Source organism: Toxorhynchites rutilus, chromosome 1 (assembly GCF_029784135.1).
Source record: "Toxorhynchites rutilus septentrionalis strain SRP chromosome 1, ASM2978413v1, whole genome shotgun sequence".
NCBI classification, from domain to species: domain Eukaryota; kingdom Metazoa; phylum Arthropoda; class Insecta; order Diptera; family Culicidae; genus Toxorhynchites; species Toxorhynchites rutilus.
The window spans coordinates 115,753,760-115,778,985 of NC_073744.1; the positions used below are offsets into that span (position 1 = coordinate 115,753,760).

Below are 25,226 nucleotides of genomic sequence, written 5' to 3' on the forward strand. Positions count from 1 at the left end.
ATCAGCTCGCAGATATAATCTGAACGATGTTATTCCGTTCACAACCATCAGGTGCGTAACGAAGTTCATTTCAGTTTCATGTCTGATTGCACCATGTAAACGTAGCTCATAGTTTGAATAGTTACAGGGACGTAGTTGACGAAACTTCCATTTTTTCCGTTATCGTGGTTTCGTCCCAATTTGACATATAATTGCCCCAACTCGAAATCAAATTGATTGGAAATTTTAACAAACAGATCCACTCCAGTGGGTGTGCAAGCTCACTAGACAACCGGAAAACTATGACGAGACCGTGTACCCACACAAATATTGTGTATTCGGAAATTACACTGCAATTCTATGTGGCTGATCTTCTCTATGATCTTCTCGTTTCATCCATTCGAACGCTCGAGCCGCACCCGCGCGATAATTCAACGTTTCGGAGCGTGCAATTATAAAGAATAAATGCATTCGGATTTATTTTTCCCACCGAGACTCGTTAATTTGCATCGTTCGTTCAGTTTGATTTGCGACTGGGTCCCGAAAAGTTGACACGGACGGCGCGGCCAGTGGATAAATGGCTTCGGAAAAACAAAACCTCTTCGACGGGGATGCGGATTGACGGATCCGGACAACGCACATTGCTTTCTCCCTGATAAAAGCGTAATACAACATTGCATAATCCTTTCTGAGTGATATCCTTTATTCTGCGTGAAAGATGTGATTGTTGTTGAGCATACTTCCGTGAAATAATGTTTCTAAACAGAGTTTGAGTGCGCGTAACAATTATATGAGAGAAGTTAGAAGAAAGTTTGTTATTCTGTGGCCGGGAAAGATTTCCATCTGTGCTCTGAAGGATGTTGCCTGACCGCAAGTGGGGCGCTCGAAGGGGCTCTAGAACAGTTAAAGTTAGGTAAGTGATTTATTGAAGAACTGTGTTGAAGGCAGAGAGTTGTTGTTTTTGACTTAAATTATTTGGATCAACTGCATTGTTGTTTATTTTTACTATAATGAATTTAATTATCATTGATATCACATTGTAATTAGGTCTGATTACCGACTTGTTACCAATTAACCAGCTAGTTTATGACATTCAAAACTACGTTCAAATATCATTTATTTCAAAAAACAAATGTACCAATGGACCACCGACCCGCCTTCGGAAGCGACGGTCTCTCGCACGCAAACCTGTGTTTCCCTGATTGCCCGGTTAGTTTGAAACATAGGATACGATCCTTTAGCAAGGTCCGCAGTTGTTTTCCGGAGCGATTATTTCCGGGAACCATTTTCATTGTTATTTTCATTTTTATTTAAGTAGCGCCACAAAAATTTAAAAAAACACACAAAGCTCACAAAGCCGCCATTGAAAAATCTATGAATTTTGAAAAACCGCTACGCAACGCCTTAGAAAATAGATTTATACGTATTGTAAGCGTATTCATACGTACTGCGAAATACATTTATACGTATTGTAACCATTTCATTGAAAGTGGCCGTATATTTCCCGAGTTATCTAAAAGATAATTTATTTTTCTCAGCATTGAAACAAGTTTAGCAAAAAAAAAAGAACGGATTTTATTTACAGATATAAATTCGTATATAGTATTTTGCAATTGGCAATTTCAAAAAAATAAAAAGAACAAGCAAATAACCAGTCTTGTCCACCACAGAGTCGATACAGTCCCGACAAGAATCTTGTAGCCAATTGGTCCACCGAAGCACAAGTCGCCAGCTTTGTTTTGGATTGATTGTGAATATCCAAGTCGAGAAATTTTCCTTTACAAATAACGCCTGTTTACGTTAAATTTCGGACACCAAGATGATGCCAGTAAACCAAAAATTCACGTAATACAACAAACCGAATGTTTGTATCAGTAAAATAGACTTATATCTAAAACAAGGATAGCTTACTTCGATTTTAATTACGTTGTCTGTAAAATTCATGAACTTTCTTGGGAACATCCGCCATTAGGTTCCGTACAGTACCTAAGATATGCCGGCGGCGGCGCTTTTCCATCTCCTCTTGAAATCATTAATGCCATTCACTTTGTTCTTAGTTTCGTATAGTTTACGCTCAATCAGAGCCCAGTACTTTTCCACTGGGCGAAGTTCTGGACAGTTCGTAGATTTGCTGTTTTCGGCACATATTAGACCTCATATGCATTATACCATTCCAGGATGGATTTTGCATAGTGACCAGAGACCAAATCTGGCCAAAACAACGCTGGAGAGTCGTAGCTTCTTATGAATGGTAGCAACCGCTTCTGGAGACATTCCTTCTCGTAGACATCTTTGTTGATAGTGCCGGTAGGGACGAAAGATTTGTATTTTCGGCCACAACTGCATATGGCCTGCCAAACCAAGTACTTTTTGGGGAATTTAGACTGCTTCTTGGTCCGGAAACACTCGGCTACGGCATTCCTTCGCATTGCAGTATAAAAAGCGAGACCCGGAAGCTGTTTGAAGTCTTCGAGAACATAAGTTTCATCGTCCATTATGGTACATGAACATTTTTGCAAAAACTGGGTGTAGAGCACCTTAGCACGGCTTTTTGCAGTGAAATTTTGCTTATTATCACGATTGGGCACCTTTTTCACTTTGTACGCCTTCAGTCCATGCCTCTGCTTCACTTTTTGTACATATGATTTTGATTCTCCAACCTTTCGAGCCACATTTCTAACTGAAAGGTTGGGATGTTTCTCAATAATGGCAACCACCTTTCGGTCGGGAGCATACTTTTCTATTTGTTCCGCTTCCGATCCACAGTTAAGCGCTGGTCAAACGATTTACACACACTAAAAACGGTAGTCTTCGGCAGTTTTAGCTTTTTGGCAAGGGAGGCGATCTGGCGTAGTGGTAACATCCATGCCTCTCACGCTAAAGGTCACGAGTTCAATTCTCACTCCCGACATTCTTCCAAAAATGAAAGTAAAAGTGACGAACCAGCCAAATGAGTTGAAAGTCACTATAATACAGATAAAAAAAAGCTTTTTTTTCCACTTGATTCGACACCATTTTACCAAACTGAAGAAGAATGTAAACATGTTGGACATCGAAATAAAGAGGAGGGTTTCAGCTGTCATGTAAGTGAAATATTTCAATGATTAGTGAAATATTTCATAAACTACACTGGAAGAAAAGTGTCCGAAATTTAACGTGGACAGGATCGAAATTTAACGTGGATTAGTTCCTAGACCGGCTCACAGAAAAACTTTTACTTTATATCCTTTATATCTGTGCCACGCGCGTGACGTTTGAATCTTTGAAGACTACTTTTATTTTTTTTCCAATCAATAACAAAATAAAAATGGTTATATGGATATCTATGATATAACCGCAAGGTTGACGTAAGACTACCGCTGGCTTAATAATAATTTGTTTGTATTGATTGAATTATTGATTGAATGAAACAATTTTCGAATTCAATTGAATTCAACATATTGGGTTGGGGAAAAAGGAATGTCGTATATTGTCAATATATGGCAACACTTAAACATATCATGTGTTGTATTTATCACATCGGGTTATACTATACGGCTATTTAAAGACGACGATATGTGCTACTAGTGTCGTTTTGACAGTGTTGTGATTGTCCTTTTCAGTCTCAAGTTATAGCGCGTCAAAGATGGAGTCCAGCAAGCAAGAAATTCGCCTTATTTTACGTTTTTACTACCTGCGAGGTGAAACTGCAACGAAGGCGGCCGAAAAAAATCGTGTAGTTTATGGACCCGATACTGTAACGATTCGCACAGCACAGCGTTGGTTTGATCGATTTCGTTCTGGTGTAGTGGCTGTGTGTTGTGCACCCGTGGCCGAGTGGTTAGCGTCTCACATTATCATGCCAAGTGTTCGGGTTCGATTCCCGTTCTGGCCAGAGGATTTTTCGTCAAAGAAATTTCCTTCGACTTGCACTGCGGTCACGCGTATTCTAGAGCTTGCCCCTCAGAATTACATTCAAGGCATGTTATTTGGCTTAAGAAATCTCAACTGAATATTAATAAAATGACGCTCATTAATTCATAGGTTGAGACGGCAAAAGTTCCACAGGGAACGTTAACGCCAATCAGGAGGTAGTGGCTGTCGAAGATACACCCCTATTGGTAGGCCAATCGTCGTGGAAACCGATAAAATCGTTGAAATCATCCAAGTAGACCGGCATGTGAGTACTCAATCGATTGGCCAGGAACTGGGTATAGACCATAAAACCGTTTGGATCCATTTGCAGAAGATTGGATTTAAAAAAAAGCTGGATGTATGGGTGCCACACGAGTTGACGCAAAAAAAATCTTTTAAACCGAATCAACGCCTGCGATGCACTGCTGAAATGGAACGAACTCGACCCATTTTTGAAGAAGATGGTGACAGGTGATGAAAAGTGGATCACGTACGACAACCTAAAGTGAAAAAAGTCGTGGTCGAAGCGCGGCGAGCCGGCCCAAACCATCGCCAAGCCCGGATTGACGGCCAGGAAGGTTTTGCTGTGTGTTTGGTGGGATTGGAAGGGAATCATCCACTATGAGCTGCTCAACTATGGCCAGACCCTCAACTCGGTTCTCTACTGTGAGCAGCTTGACCGTTTGAAGCAGGCGATTGAGTAGCGGCCAGAAATGATCAATAGGAATGGTGTTGTTTTCTACCAGGACAACGCTCGCCCTCACACATCTTTGATGACCCGCCAGAAGCTACGGGAGCTCGGATGGGATGTCCTATTGCACCTATTGCACCCACCGTATAGTCCGGACCTGGTTCCAAGTGATTATCATCTCTTCCGGTCGATGCAAAACGCTCTTGGTGATACTAAGTTGGCCTCAAAAGAGGCTTGCGAAAACTGGCTGTCTGAGTTTTTTGCAAATAAGGAGGGGGGTTTTTTATAATGGGAGGATAATCAAGTTGTCTTCTAAATGGCAACAAGTTTGCGAACAAAACGGCGCATATTTGACTTAAATTGGATAATTTTAAGTATGTTAAATGAAGCGTCAAATTTCGATCAGAAATACGACATTTCTTTTTCCCCAACCCTATATTTGCTATGTAAGTAAAGAATTGATATAAAATCAACATCAGACACAGTTTTCGTTTAATATGTTTTCGCAATTTCGAAAAAAAGTTAACTCTTTGCGGTCGTTGGTCTGCTCACAGCCACCGAGTTGGATTCCGATTCCAATAATACGAAAGCAAAAGCAGGAAGTTTTCTATTTTCACAGTCTTCATTTTTAGTTGTTCCAAAACAATACTCGGAACTTGAAAATACAGGAAAATACAGTATTGACGTGTGAAAGTACTTCAGATTATAGACTCCTAGTATTTCGATTTTTAAAAGAAAAGTAGGGTAGATGTACCTTATAACTAAAAACGAAAACGGAACAAGGTTCTAAACTGCCGTGCGCTGGTTGATCAAAGGTAATGTTTCTGAATTCAAAGACCAGATCGAAATATTTTGAAAGCTCAAAAAAACTTTGCTTTCAATGTGTCTCGCTTACTTTCGCATCTACCAAAATAATCTTTAAGCATTTTTGGCAAAACTTTAATCTGTTTTTCTTTGACCCTCATGATCAGCTGCAGGCGCTTCGGCATGCTCTCCATCAGGTTTTGTAGCTGCTGTATATCCAGCTCTTCCCAGTCGTGCTACAGGGCTTCAAAATAGTTATTTTTGTTGGTAACAATAGTTTTGTCAACTCTGGCATGGATAATCGCACACTAATTTGTGGAGGATATTCCAGCGGTGTAATTAGACAAGATCGGAAACAAAACTTTTCGGCAGTATGCTTCGGGTCATTGTCCTGCTGAAATACAAATTTCTCTTCAAGGTCCGTCTGAATAAGCGAAACCTCCCAAATTTCCTGCAGGATGTCGATATAGGAATATGCCGTCATTATCCCCTCGATTTTCACGAGGATTCCACTCCATCCCACAGAAAAAATACCCAGACCCTCAAATTTCGAAGCTTCTGGCGCTTTCAAAACTCCTCTTCTAATCTCCGCAACACACAAACTCGTCGCTTTCTGTTGAATAGCTCGTATAAATTCCAGAGTCTATATTGATGAGAATGACTTGCCGTAGAGCCAAAGTTTTAAAGTTGAACATATTGCTATTCAAATGAACGAAGTGTTGAACATATTTTTGAGGCAAACAAATCCAACGTTGAATTACCAATAATACACCAACATTATTTGATTTTTGCTTCATGTTGCATGATGTCCGAATAATCAGCGCTGTTTGTTCCCCATTTTAGATCTACAATACAAATGAAATAACATCTTGTCGTCACGAAAGGATCCAAGCTGTATTATCATTCATCCTATTACCTAACCGTGAAAGCAACGGTTTGGTATAATATAGAACAACTTGCGCTCGGCACAGGAAACGCATTGTGTAAAAAGCGTAGGAAGAGATTCAATCAAAATGGGAACCGGAAATCCATAATCCGGAGAGTTGGGATTGGAGCGTTCTCAGTTGCCAGTTACCAGGCGCACTATAACGTTCAGATAACGTGGCATATAAAAAATAAACTATGCTTTAGATAAGCTTTTTTAATCCTGGAGGAAATTAATCCAGGAAATTATAAATTGATTCATCTCACGTGAGATTCGATGTGACATTGGTATCAGCAAATCTTTTTCTCGAATTGCTTACTACAGAAATTGGCAAAAATGACGAACGTCTGAAGTTTGCCCCCGGGGGGCGTGCATTTAACGAATTATATGTACTTTGCACTGATTGCTATCGTGCGGAATTATTTTCGTTCATCAATTTCCTCTACTTAAACTGGAAGTTCACGAAAAATAACAATCCTAAAACAATGCAACTGGAGAAAATTAATAGTTATGCTAATGCATTGTTTTCGTATGCATTCATTAGAAGGCAATCGTTTCATTCAATTAGAGCTCCAATCAACTAGCGTTCCAGATACAAAAGTATGTATGCATAAACACACGAATATATGCAGTCGATGACGTTTGCGAAGACTGACCAGCTGGGGAGCTAGAGAGCAATGCGAAGTGCATTTGATGCATCGCTTGTGTATACTTAGCCTGATATATAATGCAAACATGAGCCGCTAGTGCAACTGAACGAGAGTGGCTTGTATATGGGCACAACAATGGGGGAAGCACGAGACGACCGAGAGCGCATCTGTTGAATTGGTTGGCGTGAGAAAAAAAGAGAACAACTGCACCTGATTCACTTTGTACGGCTAATGATACTGCTGTTGAACGTTTAGTCGATGCCAACGATTTGCGGACGGACCATTGCTCGATTATTTCCAACGAAACAATTAATGTATTCATCTTTTGTTTATGTATAGCGCACGATTATGTCTACCTTCGTCCTTTCCATGGAAAACTCTATTTGGACACAAAATGGACGCAAATTGTTTAAATTTGTGGTTCGTAATTTAACAAACTTATGGACGGATTTCGTCCCAATTGGTCTTGGAGTTGGCGGCAATCTCTCACAAATCCCCCAACTTTGCGGATGTGGAGATATCAGCTATTTGAGACTTAAAATGTGCATACTTAATATTTCCAAAATTAGCGAAAATTAGTGCGAAACTTTTTATAAATCGATGTGGCTCAAAAACAAGCGCTGCTATCTTCTGAAATTCAAATTGCATTTGCTCGTAAAGAACAAATGGCTTCTATTTTTCTTGATATCAAAGCGGCATTTGATTCAGTTTCCATGGAAATTCTCTCAGAGAAGCTTCACAATCGTGGACTTTCACCAATTCTCAATAATTTCCTGTACAATTTACTGACAGAAAAGCACATGATTTTCTTTCATGGCAGCTCGAAATTTTCTTGTTACAGCTTTATGGGCCTACTGAAACCTAAGCGCCCCCTCTTGTATAGTTTTTACGTCAATGATATGGAACTCTATGTTTTTCAAATACCTGGGTGTATATTTTGATTCTAAATGTACCTGGGGAAGACACATTGCGTATCTGAAACAGAAATGCCAGAAAAGAATCAAATTTCTCCAAACAATAACTGTCCATCCAGGAGACCTCATTAAGTTGTACAAAACAACGATATTATCAGTGTTAGAATATGGCAGTTTTTGCTTCCGATCAGGATTCATATTCTCAAGCTGGAGAGGATACAATATTGTTGCCTGAGTATAGTCATGGGGTGTTTGCATTCGACACATACGATGAGTCTCGAAATCTTGGCAGGAGTATCTCCGCTTACTCTTCAGTTCACAGAATTATCTTACAGATTTCTCATTTGTTGCAAAGATCATGAATCCATTGGTGATTGACTACTCAGTCTAGTTTTATGTCTTTATACCATGAGTACCTTACCCACAACGTCCACCCTTCACCAGGCATCTCCAACCTAGTTTGCTTCCCATACTTTTGCAATTCCTCTGTCATTTTTTATCTGTCCATGCGACAAAAAATCCATGGAAACCCAGATCATCTACGCTCCGATTTCAGTCCGCCGATATTTTCGGCAAAATATGGGAAAGTTAGATCTGAAAAAAAATTTCTTTACCGACGGTTCATTCATAAACGGGTCCACTGGCTTCTTCATCTTCAATGAAAATTCTAGTGCCTCTTTTAAACTCAAAGATCCTTGTTCCGTGTATGTCGCTGAGCTGGGTGCGATATACTATGCTCTAGGGATCATTGAAACACTGCCCATCGACCATTATTTTTTTTTGGACAATCTCAGCTCAATAGAGATAATCCGCTTCATGAAAGTTGATTAACACTGATCTAATTTCCTAACAAGAATAAGACATCTATTGAATGTTTTGTTCGTAAAATTATACAAGATTACCTTAGCATGGGTTCCCTCTCATTGCTCTATCCCGGAAAATGAGGAAGCAGATTCGCTAGCTAAGGTGGGCGCATCAGAAGGCATACTTTTTGAAAGGCAAATTGCTTATAATGAATTATTCCACATTCCTCGCCAGTACACGCTCGTAAGTTGGCAGCGCATGTGAAGTGAAAATGAGTTCGGTCGCTGGTTACACACGATTATCCCTAAGGTCTCGACAAGTGCATGGTTCAAAGGATTGAATGTAGGTCGTGATTTCATTCGCGTGATATCTCGGCTTATGACCAATCACTACAACCTAAACGCGCATCTCAATCGCATTGGGCTCGCAGCAAACCATCTGTGTGATTGTGGCTATGGCTACCACGACATCGAGCATATTGTCTGGTCGTGTATCCGGTTCCATGCTGCTCGCTCTCAGCTCTCTAGAGCACTGAGAGCACAAGGCAGACAATTGGATATCCCCCACGCACCACGCTAGATATGGGTTACAGACTAGGGAGGCGTTGCTGATTAATGGTCAGCTGCATCCCAATAGGAGGTATCCCGTGTCGGGTACACGTACAGAGCATTGGAGACTGGAACATCCCAATTATGAGAACACTTGTAATACTAACCTCGAGCCAGTCGCGTGTAATCGGTTACATATTACTAACATAGATGATAAAAAAATTGTCAAAATGTCAAATTGCTCAGCCTTGATAAAAATACATATTTTGGATAAAAAAACAAGATCTCCTACATAAATGTATTCTATGAGTGACTTACAGAAAATTATTTGAATTTTAATATTTTTTTAAAGTTAAATTGAAGGTCTATACTGGAAAAATGCATCTCAAATACTAAAATTCGATTTAAAAAATGGTTGTTTGCCAGTAAGTCGATATACATGTTTACAAATTGTTTATACATCGCATAACGGGCATATGTAAGAATAAAAAAAGTTTTTGTTACAACAACTGTAAAAACATGCAACATTGTGAAGACATTTTAAAATTGAGTGAAAACTAGGATTGGTCGATCTTTAGAAAAAAATCGATCTTGTTGGATCGATTTTTTACACGGCACAGGGATCGATTCACTGATTAAATCGGTACTAAGGAATCGATCTTTGGAAAATCGAATGACTTTTTTTTCCAATTTATTTACTATAGAACAAGTAAATAAATTGGAAAAAGGCATTTGTTGTCTTTTCTTTAAAAATGGAATAAACATTTCATAGTTCTATTCAAACATCTAAGGTTTGATTCTCAAAATAAAGGTCACAAAATTGAAGCCCAGAAAACATGCATTTCCAGGGATTTTATCTTGAACCGTCATGGAATTATTCAACTAAATAAATTAGTTTAAAATTATTATTGGGAATTCAACAACTGATATTCATCCAGAACTTCGCCGACAATAATCCCGTTGAATCAAATTGTATCATATGTCTTGCATTTAATCGAAATCTTGGTAATAGTTCCAGTTCTAGAAAAGAACGCTTCATCTGGACCTGATATCACTATCCCATCTTGCCTTATTTTTCACTATCAGCCTAGTGAATGTGATGGTGTAAACATAACTTGTGATCGCTTATTTTGTAATGACCATACTTACAAAACTACTTCTCCTAAATTTACGACCGCTAATTTTACAACCTTGGAAGGGATCCAATGTTTATAAAATTTGTCAAGTGGTTTTTCGTGAGATTGAAATTAATGTTCACTGAAAAACAAATTAACGAGTTTTTTTTCTACGACCAAATGTTCGAAAAGATCGAAAAGAAAAGATAAATTTTCGCGATTTTTTTGGAGTAGGAATAATCTATCCGAAAAATCGGAAATAAGGGCGGAAAAGATCGATCTTGTAAATATCGATCCAAGATCGCCCAATCCTATTGACGAACACTAATTTTACATCATCGAAAGCTATCCAAATGTAATCATTATGTTTATAAGGATCGAAAAAAATCGAAGGAGAAAGATCGATCTTCACGATTTTTCCGGGTACAATGAATCGATCCAAAAAATCGGAAATCGAAATGGAGAAGATCGTCTTCTGAAAATCGCCCAATCGTAGTGAAAACCTAGTAAAAAACACGGTGCGACATTTTCCTGCCCTGGCATTTTTATGTTTTTTATGAGTTTTTTTTAAATTTTTATAACAGACTTAACAAATAGAGTAATTAATGAAAAAACGCTATATTTATGGGCACTCCCGTTACACACGACGAAAATGCAACTCAATTATTCGACATATCAATTAAATATTTGGGATCTTTGAGTCTTGAAGCCAAAATCAATAAAATTTCTTTCTAAGTCAGTTTGACGTGTCCATAGATGTAATAGTGATTGGTGAGACTTGGCTTAAAGCCGAATTTTGTTGTCGCTATTATATTGTTGGACACAGAACATTTTTTTCTTGCAGGGATGTATCCGCTGAAGGTCTAGCGGTTTTCATAAAAGTAGGAACTGTAAAAAAAACATTCTTCGAAAAAATGTTACAAAACACGAACCAATCTCCTTTTTTTTCTTCTTAAATGCCTCTAACATTCCTAGAGGAGCCTCGCCGTCTCAAAGTATTAATACTTGGGTCATTTTTATTTGTACTTAGTTGAGATTTTTATGCCATATAATACGCCTTGAATGCATTCCGAGTGACAAGCTCTAGAATACGCGTGACCACAGTACAAGTCGGAGGAAATTTCTTTGACGAATAATCCCCCGACCAGAACGGGAATCGAACCCGAACCTCCGTTATGCTAGGTGTGACGCCAACTACTCGGCCACGGGACCACGACGAACCAATCTAGAATGAGGAAAAAAATGAATTTCATTTTAGGATGCTCCAAAGAGAAAAAGAAAATATGACTCGTTCATGATAGTAAGGAGCTTGAGCTTGAGCTTGGGTAGACTGTACACATCGTATTTGCTCTCCGTGATTGACCTGAACCAGCGAAATTGCACAAAGAACACATCGAATGACTCTTGGGAGCAGCAAATCATTCCCATTGTGCATGTTTCGGTGAATCGAGCTTTAAATAGTCAATAACGACGCCGGCCACGCCCTCACAGTCACCAGGGGAAGGGAAGGAATGTTAGTACGATATTCAACGCCTGTAGGCCAGAAGGTTCGCCTCTATAGCATGGTTCTCTAACGATTATCAAGTAAGGGATAGTTGTTAGTGAGGGAGATAAGAATCAGGTTTCACTGTGGTGAGTGATGTGATAAGGATTTCTTTCTTTCCATAATAACCAAGGATAACAGCTATTACAACCATCCTCCTTAGAGGCTTTGGACCCGCTGCTCTGGTTCTCAATAAATAGTTTCAGGTTCTTTTTCGCGCATACTACTATAGAGCTCAGTCCATCGCAGGCGGAGTTTATGCCTCATTCAGGATGGTAAGGAAACTGAAAACGACAACGAAGTATGCAACAACTTCAATAAATATTTTTCAAACATTGGAGCTCACTTGTCTAGTGAAATCCCTAAACATAATGACAGCATTTCGTTTATGAATCCCCAACACGTCCGAAATGCTATATTTTTGTAGCCCTCAACCCAAAATGAGGTCTTGTTGACTATAAATGAATTGAACAGCAATAGGAGTTACGGTCCTGATACCATTACAATAAGTGTCATAAAAAGGAATTCAATTACATTCTCAAGGATGTTTTCAGACATATTCAATAGAATGTTGTCTACAGGGAGTTATCCAACTTGCCTGAAAGTTGCTCAAGGTGTTAGATGGTGGAATCCGGAACCACATTCTGTTCAAAAGTGTACACATAATATGATATGCGTGAGTATACCCTTTTGAACTTCTAAATCAGTTCAGTTTAATTCATTGATTGCTTTTTTTTATAACCAAACAATATGCTCGATATCATGACATCCTGGAACACAACCACATAAATTAAAGACGAATTGATTGAACTTTGGGGATAATAGAGTAAAACCATCTTCCAAGATCATCCCTCAATTGATCTACCAACTTATGAATGTCTTTTTGTCCGAAAAATGGAAAATAACTCGTGATACGCATCGATTCACATTGTGAGCTAACGCCGAATTGCAGGCTAAAAGATTACTCTTTGCGTCGGGAAGGAAAGCGAATGGTTAGTGTAATCGAAAAAAATTGTAAGGGGTTGTGCTTAGAACACGACCGATTTATTGACGTGGAACTACCGATTATATCATTCAATTAGCTTGTTTATTACTTCGGAGGTTTTCCTAATGGGATTTGAATTCATATTTTAATGAAAGATACGTTGTTTCCAAAACTTCTTCAGTTCATTCGCCTCTTGCTCTGAGAAGAGCCCTTGTGGAAAGAAACACTTCTCCATACTATTGTCTTAAAATGACAATCCATTCATTCACGCTCACCGGCAACGATGTTACTCCGGAAACCTCCAAATGAGAAGGGGTGTGGTTTCAAATCAGGAATGGCCCATTTATACCAAATAAGTTGGAAACGGGCAGAAACAGATGTATTAGTCGATTGGTATGCAAATCGTCAAAATCTGTTCGCAGCATAAATAGTTATTAACGTTAACTTTATTTCATAAAAACGTGACCTGTTTTTTGATTTGGCATCCTTAATGAAAGACGTAGTTCTACGTCAAAACGTACCCATTTTAATCATCAAATTGTTTAACTTTTTTACTATATTTTCTGTTCGTGTTTCAAGCAAAAAATTCCGGTCTAATGGCATATAACACAACATATGTCGCAATAACGATTTTGAGTAATATGCGTTCGAAATCTCTTAATGGTTCGTTACATTTTTCTTCGAGTGACCCTCCTATACAGAAATCATTGACATAGTCCTATGTTAAAATATATTGATATGAGGGAAACTCAATGGGATAGTCCTGGGTTAATAACAATTGTTAACAAAGAAAACATCCCTGTTTTATTTTTTCAAGAAGAACGATTTGTTCTTTTCTTTTTCGTTTTCTCTGTGTTTGTTTAATTATGATTATTAGTAATAATAATAATAATTATAATGATAGTTTGTTGTTGAAGGATGATCCCATCACAATCTAAGGACCCAAATTACACAAATCTGCGCATCTCCCAAAAATGATCCTGATGACACTAATTAACCAAGGATGGCAAATTATTATGCACGGGCGACATATTGAAAGGAGACAATTACATTAATTACGAGACCGCCTCCGCCAGATCTTATCGGCAGTGTTCGGCTGAGTGGACAGAATTGATTCTCAAATCATAACCTCATTGGTGACGTTGATGGGCTCTTCAATGCGCGAAAGATGGTCGATAAGCTCTGCAGCGTTGGAGGGGAAACAGTGCCGAAGAAGAAGCAATGCCACTATGCATGCTACGAACGGACAGAAATGTGATTTGCCTGAGAAATCTCTATCCTTCATTTGATTTGCTTCCATTTCCGTCGGGGATACAATTTGTATTGAGCCTGCAAGCGATTCGATGGATAAACATGATACAGCTTGAGCATGTACATTATACTTGATGGAAGAGGATGGGTTTCCAAAATGAATTGCATTTGGGTGACGAATGAAACATCGAGCTATAATATTATCTGTTTACAAATCGGAAATGTGAAGATAAACTTTCATGGCCAATATATTGAACATCTTGGTAGATCAATGCAGTATCAAAACAAATCAGCTTCCAACGGCGGGTGTAATGCGATTTCAAGCGCCCAAGTGAAGTCCAGCCGAGAAATCCAATAAACGAAATTTATTCCGCTCTCTTCTGTCTCTTTTATTATGTACCGAGGGAGACTCTTTGGGTGGGCGTAGAGATTTTCATTTTCCTTTGAATGGTTGCTACAAATGCTTTTATTCCATCAACATCAACTCCGGTGGCGACGGCGGTGTTGATTCAATATTCAACTTGTACACAAAACAAGCAGAAGAATGGGAACTACAAGAGGGAAAAGTGGCATCTGGGCTCCCGGTGGCTGTATGAATAATCTCAGATAAGTATGTCATTTTGTTAGAGGGTCACCGCACATTGTGACGCCCTCTGAATTAACATCTTCAGTTCAATAATAATGAGAACGAGTGCTTGAATCAAGCTTTGATTCATCGCAAAGGAAAAACTATCAATGATTAGATACATAACAACTTCCCGTGCATATAACTATGTACGGCAAGTTGTTATCTTCAGCTTACATAAATGAACCATGTTTTATATGTACATTGGCCACTGGGAACGGACATAATATCGATGAATTTTCATAAGTTTTCTTTTGGTTATTTTCAGTCCTTCCGTTATGATTTTATGTGAAGCTCTTCCGGCGCAGCTCAACAGGTATCTGTAATGGTACACACGAGTAAAACTTTTGGGAAAGCTCTCCTGTTCCAGCGACAAAAGGGAGCCTGGCTCACCATGATGTTCACACAGTACAACAGAGCCTGGAGTCTTGTTTCTCCGGTGGGTTCTTTTTCTCTGCGAGAACTTGAATGTTTACATATGTCGTACAATCTGTTGCTTTAATAGGATATTGATTGGGACGCGCTTCCCACACACACACAGCCACGTATCCATATGAAGTATGTCGGGATGTGAGGCTAGTGTGGGTTTTCGAGAGGATTTCCACTCGTCTGTGCTGCACCACGAGCAGACAGAAGCCGAGATGCTGCTGCTAGAACAAAGGTATAGAGGCCGTCATTATGCTTCCACCAATGAGATGATGGTGGATAATGAGCTGGAAAAAGGTCGATAGGATGGTATAATTTCAGCTTCAAAGATATTGTTTGGCGTACAATCATTTCCGCTTCATATCCGGTATCGATTCTGAGATTTTTGTTTGCATTATACTTGGGTAGTGACTTTTTCATAATATTTTTGAATATGGCTGTTCATGTGAACTTTGCCAAGATTTGCTATTGTCACAACGGCGTTTTATGTCGATGGTTAAACGATTTGGCAACGGTTTAACACACCACTCCATCGGAACAACTTAATTTTACTTTCCGCATTGGTACACTAGTACTAACCAATTTTTCGTCGGCCTATTTCCGCCACTTCAGTGCCAATCACCGACATCAGGGAGGCGACCCCACTTATCTATCAGACTCAACAACTCATGAGCCGGGCCAACTTCTTTTACTTCCCCTCCAAAGGAAGACGTAACCAGAGATTTTTCACCTCAGAAAATCCCAACGAGTCCAGCTGGGATTGAACCCAGGTCGATCGGATTGTGAGGCTGTTACGCTAACCACACAACTACTGGCGCCGTCATGTATGATCTTATCAAAAAGAATTGATCATACATCGTGAATATCGATTCCGGATGCATAGATAGAAGCAGTCTAAACCTAGTTACGAAAAAAAATATCCTGAAACGTGTATACAATCTGGAAAAAAATACTGTAAATTGATCAATAAGACGCTACTAATATAAATTCCTCGTTGGAATTTATTATATCCACTTTGAGGTAAGCCCTCATTCGAGATAAAAGAGAAGAGAGGGGTTTTTTTTTTTTTTTTTTTTTTTTTTTTTTTTTTTTTTTTAAGAGGTGAGGAACGCTCTACCAGCCTTACCTGGGAAGGGTTAACCCAGACGTCGAGTGGGGATCGCACCCACAAAAACCAAGCCCTCTACTCGTTGCCTTATTCCCCCTGGGACCACATCTAGGCGACTACTTCAGGGGGCGGCTGTGCTCATGCACTTCTCGAGTTTTCAACGCTAACTAGCGTTGTCCTTCCCTTTTTCTCAATATTTTTTTCTTTCCATTCGTTTTTAATTCCACTGCGCTGATGTCCTCTTCGCAGGCATTTTGAATTTACCCGTCGAGACGTGAACCGATTAGGAATTGCCCTCCTACTTGACGCGCAACCCGTCACAGCCACCCTCGCGGGGTTTCTCACCTGTCGAGACGTGAACCGATTAGGAAGCGCTCTCCAACTTGACGCGCGCCCCGTCACAGTCACCCTCGCAGGATTTCTCTTCCCAACGGAGCGCCGATTAGGCAGTGCCCTCCAACCTGACGCGCACTCCGTCACAGCTACTCTCGTGGGGTATTCACCATTTTGATCGTGGCTTCATCCTTGATGCTCGTTCCTTCGAAATGTTCGCGGTGTTCCTCCATCCAGGCCACGATCAGGCGTTGTCAGGTAGGCCTTTTGCTGTTCTCCGCGGCAGTATCCGTTTACCTGTCGAGACGTGCACCGATTAGGAAGCGCCCTCCAACTTGACGCGCGCCCCGTCACAGTCACCCTCGCAGGATTTCTCTTCCCAGCGGAGAGCCGATTAGGTGGTGCCCTCCAACACAACGCGCACCCCGTCACAGCTACTCTCGTGAGGTACCATCTCTTGCAACAGCCGTCGCCGTTGTTCACCTTTCACCGTCGGACGTTGTCAGCACTTTGGTCAGCCCTCCACCTTCGCTGCAGCTCCGACATGATTTGTGTGATTGCACTGCTCACGGCATTCCAGATCATCTCGTCGCGACACATCTCCTCCACAATATTCTCGACATGAAGTGCAGGCAGCCCCTCGCGCCTTTCGGTGAACCTGGGACAGACAAAAACGACGTGCTCCGGTGTTTCCTCCATATCTCCACACTCCGGACAGAGGGGTGAAACTGCGTGCCCGAACCGGTGTAGATATTGCCTGAAACAGCCATGCCCAGACAGAAACTGCGTCAAGTAAAAGTTAACTTCACCGTGTTTCCTGTTCAACCAGGTCGAAAGTACCGGTATCAGCCTGTACGTCCATCTACCATTTTCTGCCGTATCCCATTCATACTGCCATTTGTCCAACGACTCCGCTCTCATCAATTTCCGGATACCTCTGCTTTCCCGTCGCTTGTAGCACTCGCTATCTTCCGCCAGAGTGATGCAGATGGGAATCATTCCGGCGATTACACACACAGCTTCTGTCGAAATGGTCCTATAAGCACTTACGACTCGCATGGCCATGAGTCGGAATGTGCTGTTCAGCTTCCTCCGATTTCGGTGGGTTTCCAGAGCCGCCAACCAGGCAGGGCCACCATACCTCAGTATCGACGAAGATACACTTGCCAAGAGACGCCTCTTGCTGCTGCTTGGGCCAAAGCTATTTGGCATGATCCTCGCCACCACGTTGATGGCCTTTGACGCCTTCCCACATGCATAGTCGACGTGCTGGTTGAAGTTCAGCCGGTCGTCGATCATGACTCCGAGGTACTTCACCGCCCGCTTCGAAACGATGGTATGTCCTCCGACCGATACCTCTGCCCGCAGCACTGCCTTACAATTGCTCACTAACAGCACCTCGGTTTTGTGATGTGCCATCTGGAGCTTTACGCTGTCCATCCAACTACCGATCATGTCTACAGCCTCAGTCGCCAACATTTCCACCTCCTGAAGCGTCTCGCCGATTACCGTTGTTACGATGTCGTCCGCGAAGCCCACGATCTCCACACCTCTGGGTAGCTTCAGCCTTAGAACACCGTCGTACATCGTGTTCCAAAGCGTAGGACCTAGGATGGAGCCTTGTGGAACTCCCGCCGAGATATTCTTCACTATCTGTCCCCTGTCTGTGTTGTATACCAGGATCCGATTCTGGAAATAACTCCTCAGTATCCTGTACAGGTAGCTAGGGACCTTCAATCTGTGTAGCGCCTCGGCGATGGCCTCCCAGCTGGCACTATTGAAGGCGTTCTTCACGTCAATCAAAATCACCGCGCAGTAACGGTCGCCTCTTCGTTTTTGTTTAAGCGAGACCTGAGCTTTCTCGATAACTGTCCGAATAGCGTCCACTGTCGACTTTCCTTTCCGGAACCCGAACTGCATTTTCGACAATCCGTGGTCATCCTCCGTGCATTTCACCAGTCTGTTGAGAATAACCCTTTCCAAGAGCTTTCCCAAAGTATCCAACAAACAAATAGGCCTATACGACGCTGGATCTCCAGGTGGCTTTCCTGGTTTCGGGAGCAGCACCAACTTTTGTATCTTCCATTCCGCAGGGAAGAGACCGTCATCCAGGCATTTCTGCAGCACCACCCTGAACATGTCGGGGAAAGCAAGGATCGCCGATTTCAGGGCCACATTGGGGATTCCGTCGGGGCCGGGTGCTTTTTTCAACTTTAGACCTTTTGCCACCGCGATGAGTTCTTCGTTGGTGACTTGTGCGTTCTCTGCTTCGTCCTCACCGTACAGTGTGGGTGGCCACGTCGGTGGGTCGTGCTGCGGAAAGAGTCCATTCACAATGACCTCGAGTTTTTCCGGACATAATTCCATGGGAGTCGTTGAACTACGGAATTTCGCCATCACGATTCGATATGCTTCACCCCAAGGATTTGCGTCGACGTCTCGACACAGCTCCCTATAGCAGTTCGATTTGCTCCTACGTATCTCTCGTTTCAAGGCGGCTCTGGTCGCTCGGAAAGACGCGCGGTGCTCCTCTCTCTCTACATCGGTTCGTGCCCTCTGGACTCTTCTTCTGGCTCGTAGACAGTTAGCGCGGAGGATGCTGAGTGTCTCGTTCCACCAGTAGGCTGGACGTCGTTCATTCGTCGGGTTCAGTCTTCTCGGCATCGCTGTATCGCATGCCCTCACCAATGTTCCTGCCAGCCCGTCGGCGCTCAGATTAAGAGTTCTGCTGTCTATGCGTAGTGCTTCGACGAAAAGCTCCTTGTCAAAAACCTTTGTCCTCCACTTCCGCTCAAAGGTTTTTGTATTCCGTACCGCTGCGGGATTCCGTTGGCCGACACTATACAGGATTGCCTGGTGGTCGCTGTGTGTGTATCCCTCCGACACTCTCCACTTCGTATTAGCCGCCAGTGATGGACTGCAGAAAGTTACATCGATGATGGATTCGCGGCCGTCCCTTCGAAAGGTGCTGCTAGTGCCTTCGTTCAGAAGTGTGACGTCTAGTTTTGCGAAGGCTTCTAGTAGGCTGTACCCCCTGGCGTTGGTGCATCTGCTTCCCCACTCCTCAGCCCAGGCGTTGAAGTCTCCTCCGATGATGACTGGTTTGCGGCCGCTGACCTTATCCGTGAGTACGTCCAACATCTCGTGAAACTGCTCCGCTGACCATCTTGGGGGTGCATAGCAACTACACATGAAGATTCCGTTGATTTTGACGATCACGAAACCTTCCTGTGAGCTTTCCACCACTTCTTGGATGGGGTACCTTCCCATCACTAGTATTGCAGCCATCCCTGCTTTATCCACCACCCATTTTCCGTTATCGCGAGGAACTCGGTACGGTTCTGCGATCATTGCAACGTCGCATTTAGTTTCAGTTGTTGACTGCCACAACAATTGCTGTGCTATGTCGCAATGATTGAGGTTGAGCTGGGTAACCTCCATTACTGCGAACCCGCAATCGCCTTTTTGTACGCCGGACATTTGAAGCTACCTGTGACGTGGTCGTTTCCGTCCTCCTCCTTGCACAACATGCACCTCGGTTGCTTGGTGCAGTCTCTAGCAACGTGACCTTCCGTCCCGCACTTCCTGCACAATTTCGATCTGTCAGGACCACCGCAGTTTTTCGCCTGGTGACCGAAGCCCATGCATTGAAAGCATCTCTCCATTTGCTTGGCCATACGAGGGGGAGCTTTCATCGGGCACACGGACCACCCCACTTTTATTTTACCCTTCTCCACCAGTTTATTCGCAGCTTGTTTCGAGAGCCGTATCGAGGCCGTTTGTGTCCCACCGTATGCCTTTCTCAGCCGGATTGTCATTGGCACATCGCCAAGGTCACATTGTGACTGTAACGCAGTTCTCAATTCCTCAACAGTCGTGATCTCGTCCAGATACCGGCACTCGATGGTTGATTCCTGAGAGAGAGCTCTCACCTTCGCCTCCTCCCCTAGTGACTTCTCAATGAGTTGTTTGAAAGCGGAGCTCTTAACCGCTGGATCTTTTTTAAGCTCGAAGAGCATCTCGCCTTTCTGCGTGCGCCTAGTTTTCACGACGTTCTCGCCCAGTGTCTGCAACTCCGGATCGTCTCTCACTTTCCGAAGGATAGCTGCATACGATACTCCTGCTGACACTTCAACGATCAAAGCATCGCCCTTGATTCGCTCCACTCGAGGTCCGAGTTTCTTCTTTTCCTGCTCAACTTTTTTCTTCTTCTCCTTCTGTTTTTTGCGTTTTTCTGCCTGGTTATCGACAGTACGCCATTCACTGCTTTCACCTCCTTTCGCGTTACTCAGATCGTTCTTGGCCTTTTTCAGCTCTTCTTCTTCTCCTGGGGTGTCCCTCCTTCGCTTGTCCGATCGTGTGTTCAGAGGACCCTTCGGCGTCTCAAGTATCTCGACGGGTTTCTCATTCGCCTCGAGCAGAGCCTTTTCAGCACCCTCTGCTCTCATCTGCAGCTCCTTATGCTCGCGTTCAGCAACCATGACGACCCAGATGTTTTATTTTTAAGTGGACATTGTTTTTGTCCTTTACGAACTCGTAAAGTTCGTTGACCTTTTTCCTAACGTCCGTGATGCTGAGCCTCCCAAGTTGCCCTTCTTGGGATGCGCTTGAGGTCAGCGTAAACAACTGGCTCTGTACGGAGCCAAGATCTCCTTGGAATGCTTGGGCGGCAAACACTTCTTGTGGTTTTGTGTTGCTTGTACTCGTTGTGGCTACTCGAGTGACAGGTGACCTCAGCATTCGTCCGCTTCTCGCGAACACATTCTCCTCTCCATCGTTTGTTGGTGTGTTATTGCAACTATTCATATTTTTCTGGGTCCCAACTTCGGGCCGCTATCTCCGCTCGTTGTACATAGTCGCTACCAGTGATCCCATGGTTATCTATGCAAGCAGTGAGGCCATGCAGGGGTTGACACGGTCCTTCATGGGGACCGTGTTCAGAGCCAGATCAGCGCAAGTCAGGAATGTGACATCTGACGCCTAGTACCTAGTGCCTGGGCCTAGACGAGCATCGAACGTACCCGAAGACTTGCCAAGTTATTACCGGGACGGGGGCAACCGCACTATTAGCCCAAACGCCATTTCAGGACGGTGTCACCCTTCCTTACTCAGGGAACAGGATAGTACGACTGTCAGCCTTTAGCGTCGTGTTGAAATCGTTTCCGTATCGTGTCCGTTTTCTATGTCGTAACCAGTATGTCGTAATCAGGATCTTACTGGCGTCAATCCTGATGTGCTTGGCACTCCTTTCGTGGCTCCTGTACACGGTATTTCCCCCGTGCAATCTCCAATAGGCTTTACCGCGCCCTTACTCGCGTTGTCACCCGATTAGTCGCCTCATACGACAGGGACAGGGACCAAGACCCGAAGTGCTATTCTAGGCCGGCAACTCCACGGCAAAAGAGGGGTAAAGGTCCGCACTTGACTGTTACCGCAAGACTATCATTGATGGAACAGCGCATAGGGATCGGTTTGGTTATGAATTACTATCCTAATATCATACCTTTGACCCTTGCTCCTTCATCATCGAGTCTCTTCTTCTTCTTTCTTCTTAAATGGCTCTAACGTTCCTAGAGGAACTTCGCCGTCTCAACGTAGTATTACTTGCGTCATTTTTATTAGTACTTAGTTGAGATTTCTATGCCAAATAACATGCCTTGAATGTATTCTGAGTGGCAAGCTGTAGAATACGCGTGACCACAGTGCAAGTCGGAGAAAATTTCTTTGACGAAAAATTCTCCCGACCAGAACGGGAATCGAACCCGAACCCCCGGCATCATAATGTGTGACGCTAACCACTCGATCACGGGAGCACCAAGTCTCACTCGTGGTGAATTGACTGAGCCGAAAACCGCACTTACATACCATAGTGCGGTAAGACACTCAGCGGAGTAGTTCAGTTATTCGATGCGTGACCGATCGAAGCCTTCGCATTTGGTCCACCTTTGACGTAGGATTACGTCTTTCGGGAACATATTGGGAGGGCAAATAAAAAAATAGTAATCTGTCGCATGTAGCGTTGCCTTGCGGTCTAGGCTACTGGATTATTTTTTATTACAAGAAAAACAACTGTTCTCCTGTTCTCGCGACTCCCTGAATTTATTTGAATTTTCTTTTCTTTTCCCTCAGGATGTGCATCTATCTAAAAAACTAACACTGTCCTATTTTATATCACCTCATCTACGGAAGTGGAGTTTTTCTATTTTGTTTCCTACTCTTTCCTACATTTTCCGTTAGTGCGGGAGGTACCACATTCCTGTTTGGAAATCTTTTATTGGATTTATCCCTATATTCTAGTTGGAAAAATATCTATATTTTTTTATAGATTTACAAGATTATAGATCCAACAAATTATTGCAATGAATTAAGTTCTATATTTTCTGAAACTAACCATCGAACAATTGAACAATGTCAAGCATTATATATACGAAAATTCCGCATCCTGATTGGCCGCAAGCAGAGGTGACGCGTGACCAAATAAGCTACCTGTTCAATTAACATTTGAAACATTAAAACAACAGTATTGTGATGACCGATTTGATCATTTTTATTCATTAATGAACAAACACTGAAGCGTGGCGGTGTCTGTGCTTTCTATGGATTCCATCGGCTTCGTTCAGCAGGAAACTTTGAAGCTCAAATATCATTTTTACGCTAGACAGTGCATTAGTAGTAGTGATCTCTTCGTACATAGCTGACTGCGTTTGCCCTGTCGCCCTTGAAGATGCAGGAACGTGTTTTAAATGACGGCGAGTTCTGATGAAAGGTGACCCCGGTGGTCATTACTGCTTATTCCGTAATGTTGTGTTGTGTTGCGTACGGGTTGGGTGGTGTAGTGTAGCCATCAGATTACATTCTTCACGACGAAGAAATTTCACCCAAACAAAAAACAAAATAAAAATTTTCGGGATGATATTTAATTTCAAATAAATTACCGTCGATAATTCCTCATCCAGTGAACGGTTTGAACAGGCAGACGAGGCGCCACTGGCCGTAAGCAATCTGCTCTCTGTTAGTTGCTGTTAAGAACCAGGTGGTGGTTTGTAATGAATTATGCATTTGACCATTGATTTTCTGCTGCGCTCTACGTTTTGATTGGTCCAAGCACGTAACAGTTTGGCTGAAAATTTCATAAGATTGACGTCTAGATGGCGCCTCTTGCAAAAATCTACTTGACTATCACAAAGCACCATTTTTCAATGGACACGTGTCACGACACGTGTCAACAATCGGTCGATTGGTTCGTGAGTTACAGCATTGAGAGTGAAGCAACTTTTTTTACTGTGAAAAAATGAAAAAATCCGAATTTCGTGTATTGATGGCAAAAATGCATGAGTTGGGCTACGAATTGCTTCCGCATCCACCACATTCTCCGGATCTGGCTCCAGCGACTATTTTCTGTTCGCAGACCTGAAGAGAATGCTCGCTGGCAAAAAAATTAAGACCGATGATGAGGTGATTACCGAAACTGAGGCCTATTTTGAGGAAAAACCGAAAAAGTAAAGATAAAAATGGTGTCGAAAAGTTGCAAGATCGCTATAATCGCTGTATCGCTCTCGAAGGCAATTTGCAAAATTATATTTTGCAAAAAAATAGTTTTACTGTGTTACCTTATGAACTTTTCAGCCGAACTGTTATATAAGCCGTGTGCCGTGATTTCAGTTTTTGTTAAATATTACTCTAGACAGCGAGCTGTGTATATACCACTACCACTTCGAAGTCTTCTGTGCAAATTAGTCGCTCGTAACTCGTTTGCTCGAAATGCAGCATACGCGTGTGTATCCAATATTATTTGACATAACGGTTGCTTCGTAAAATTCCATTGCAATAACCGATCATGCATTGTGAAACGGTAGAAGTGTAAGTGTGATACTATTTGATAGAAAAATTGTTAGAAATGACTTCAAAGCTGAAATAAATTATTTAAATCTTCTAATACAGCCATTCCATGCCAAACCGATATAGTAGTTCTCAGATTTTCGTCAGAAGTGTTAGTTCCGTTCTTTATCGCAAACTAATAGACCCGTATTTTTTCATTTTTTGTTAGGGTACCCATTTTCATTTTAGGGTGATCCGAAATATTGACATTTTCCCCTTTTTTCCAAAAATGACATTTTTCAAAAATTCATAACTTGTGAACTACTGAACCAATTTAGACGGTCGACATATCAAATTAAAGCTAATTAGCTTGTCAATGTCAGGTTTTGGTTTTGTCATTATTGTTTGTTTTTGTTATTTAAAGTTTTCATGGTCCCGGGACCAAGGGTGCTATATTTTTTATATTTTTTAATATTTTTAATATTTTTTATCATTCACATAACATATCTCGAAACCAGGGAGGCGTTTTTTTCGTTTTTGAGTTATGACTTTTCAAAGCCACCCGATGGATTTTTCCCTTTTTCCCGAAAATTCCTTTTTTTTCAAAAATTTATTACTTTTGAACTACTGGACCGATTCAGGTGATCGACATATCAAATTAAAGCCTACTAGCTAGCTTTTTTGAAAAAATAACGCACTTACCAATTAATTGGATCATAGACACATACATCCAGTCTAGTCACATACAAATATTGAACGAAAACTGAAAACATGTTAACTTTGAAAAATCATAACTTAAATACGAAAAATAAC

The 25,226-nt window shown here is 42.0% G+C and overlaps 1 protein-coding gene across 1 annotated transcript in view; it reads left to right on the forward strand.

The window, feature by feature from the left end:
• Positions 1–488: 488 nt before the first annotated feature.
• Positions 489–25,226, forward strand: part of LOC129763611 (cAMP-specific 3',5'-cyclic phosphodiesterase) — a 91,835-nt gene continuing 67,097 nt past the window's right edge. The window contains exon 1 of the mRNA XM_055762855.1: positions 489–892. Coding sequence (XP_055618830.1) covers positions 837–892 — 56 coding nt within the window. The 5' untranslated portion in view covers positions 489–836. The remainder of the gene's footprint in view (positions 893–25,226) is intronic.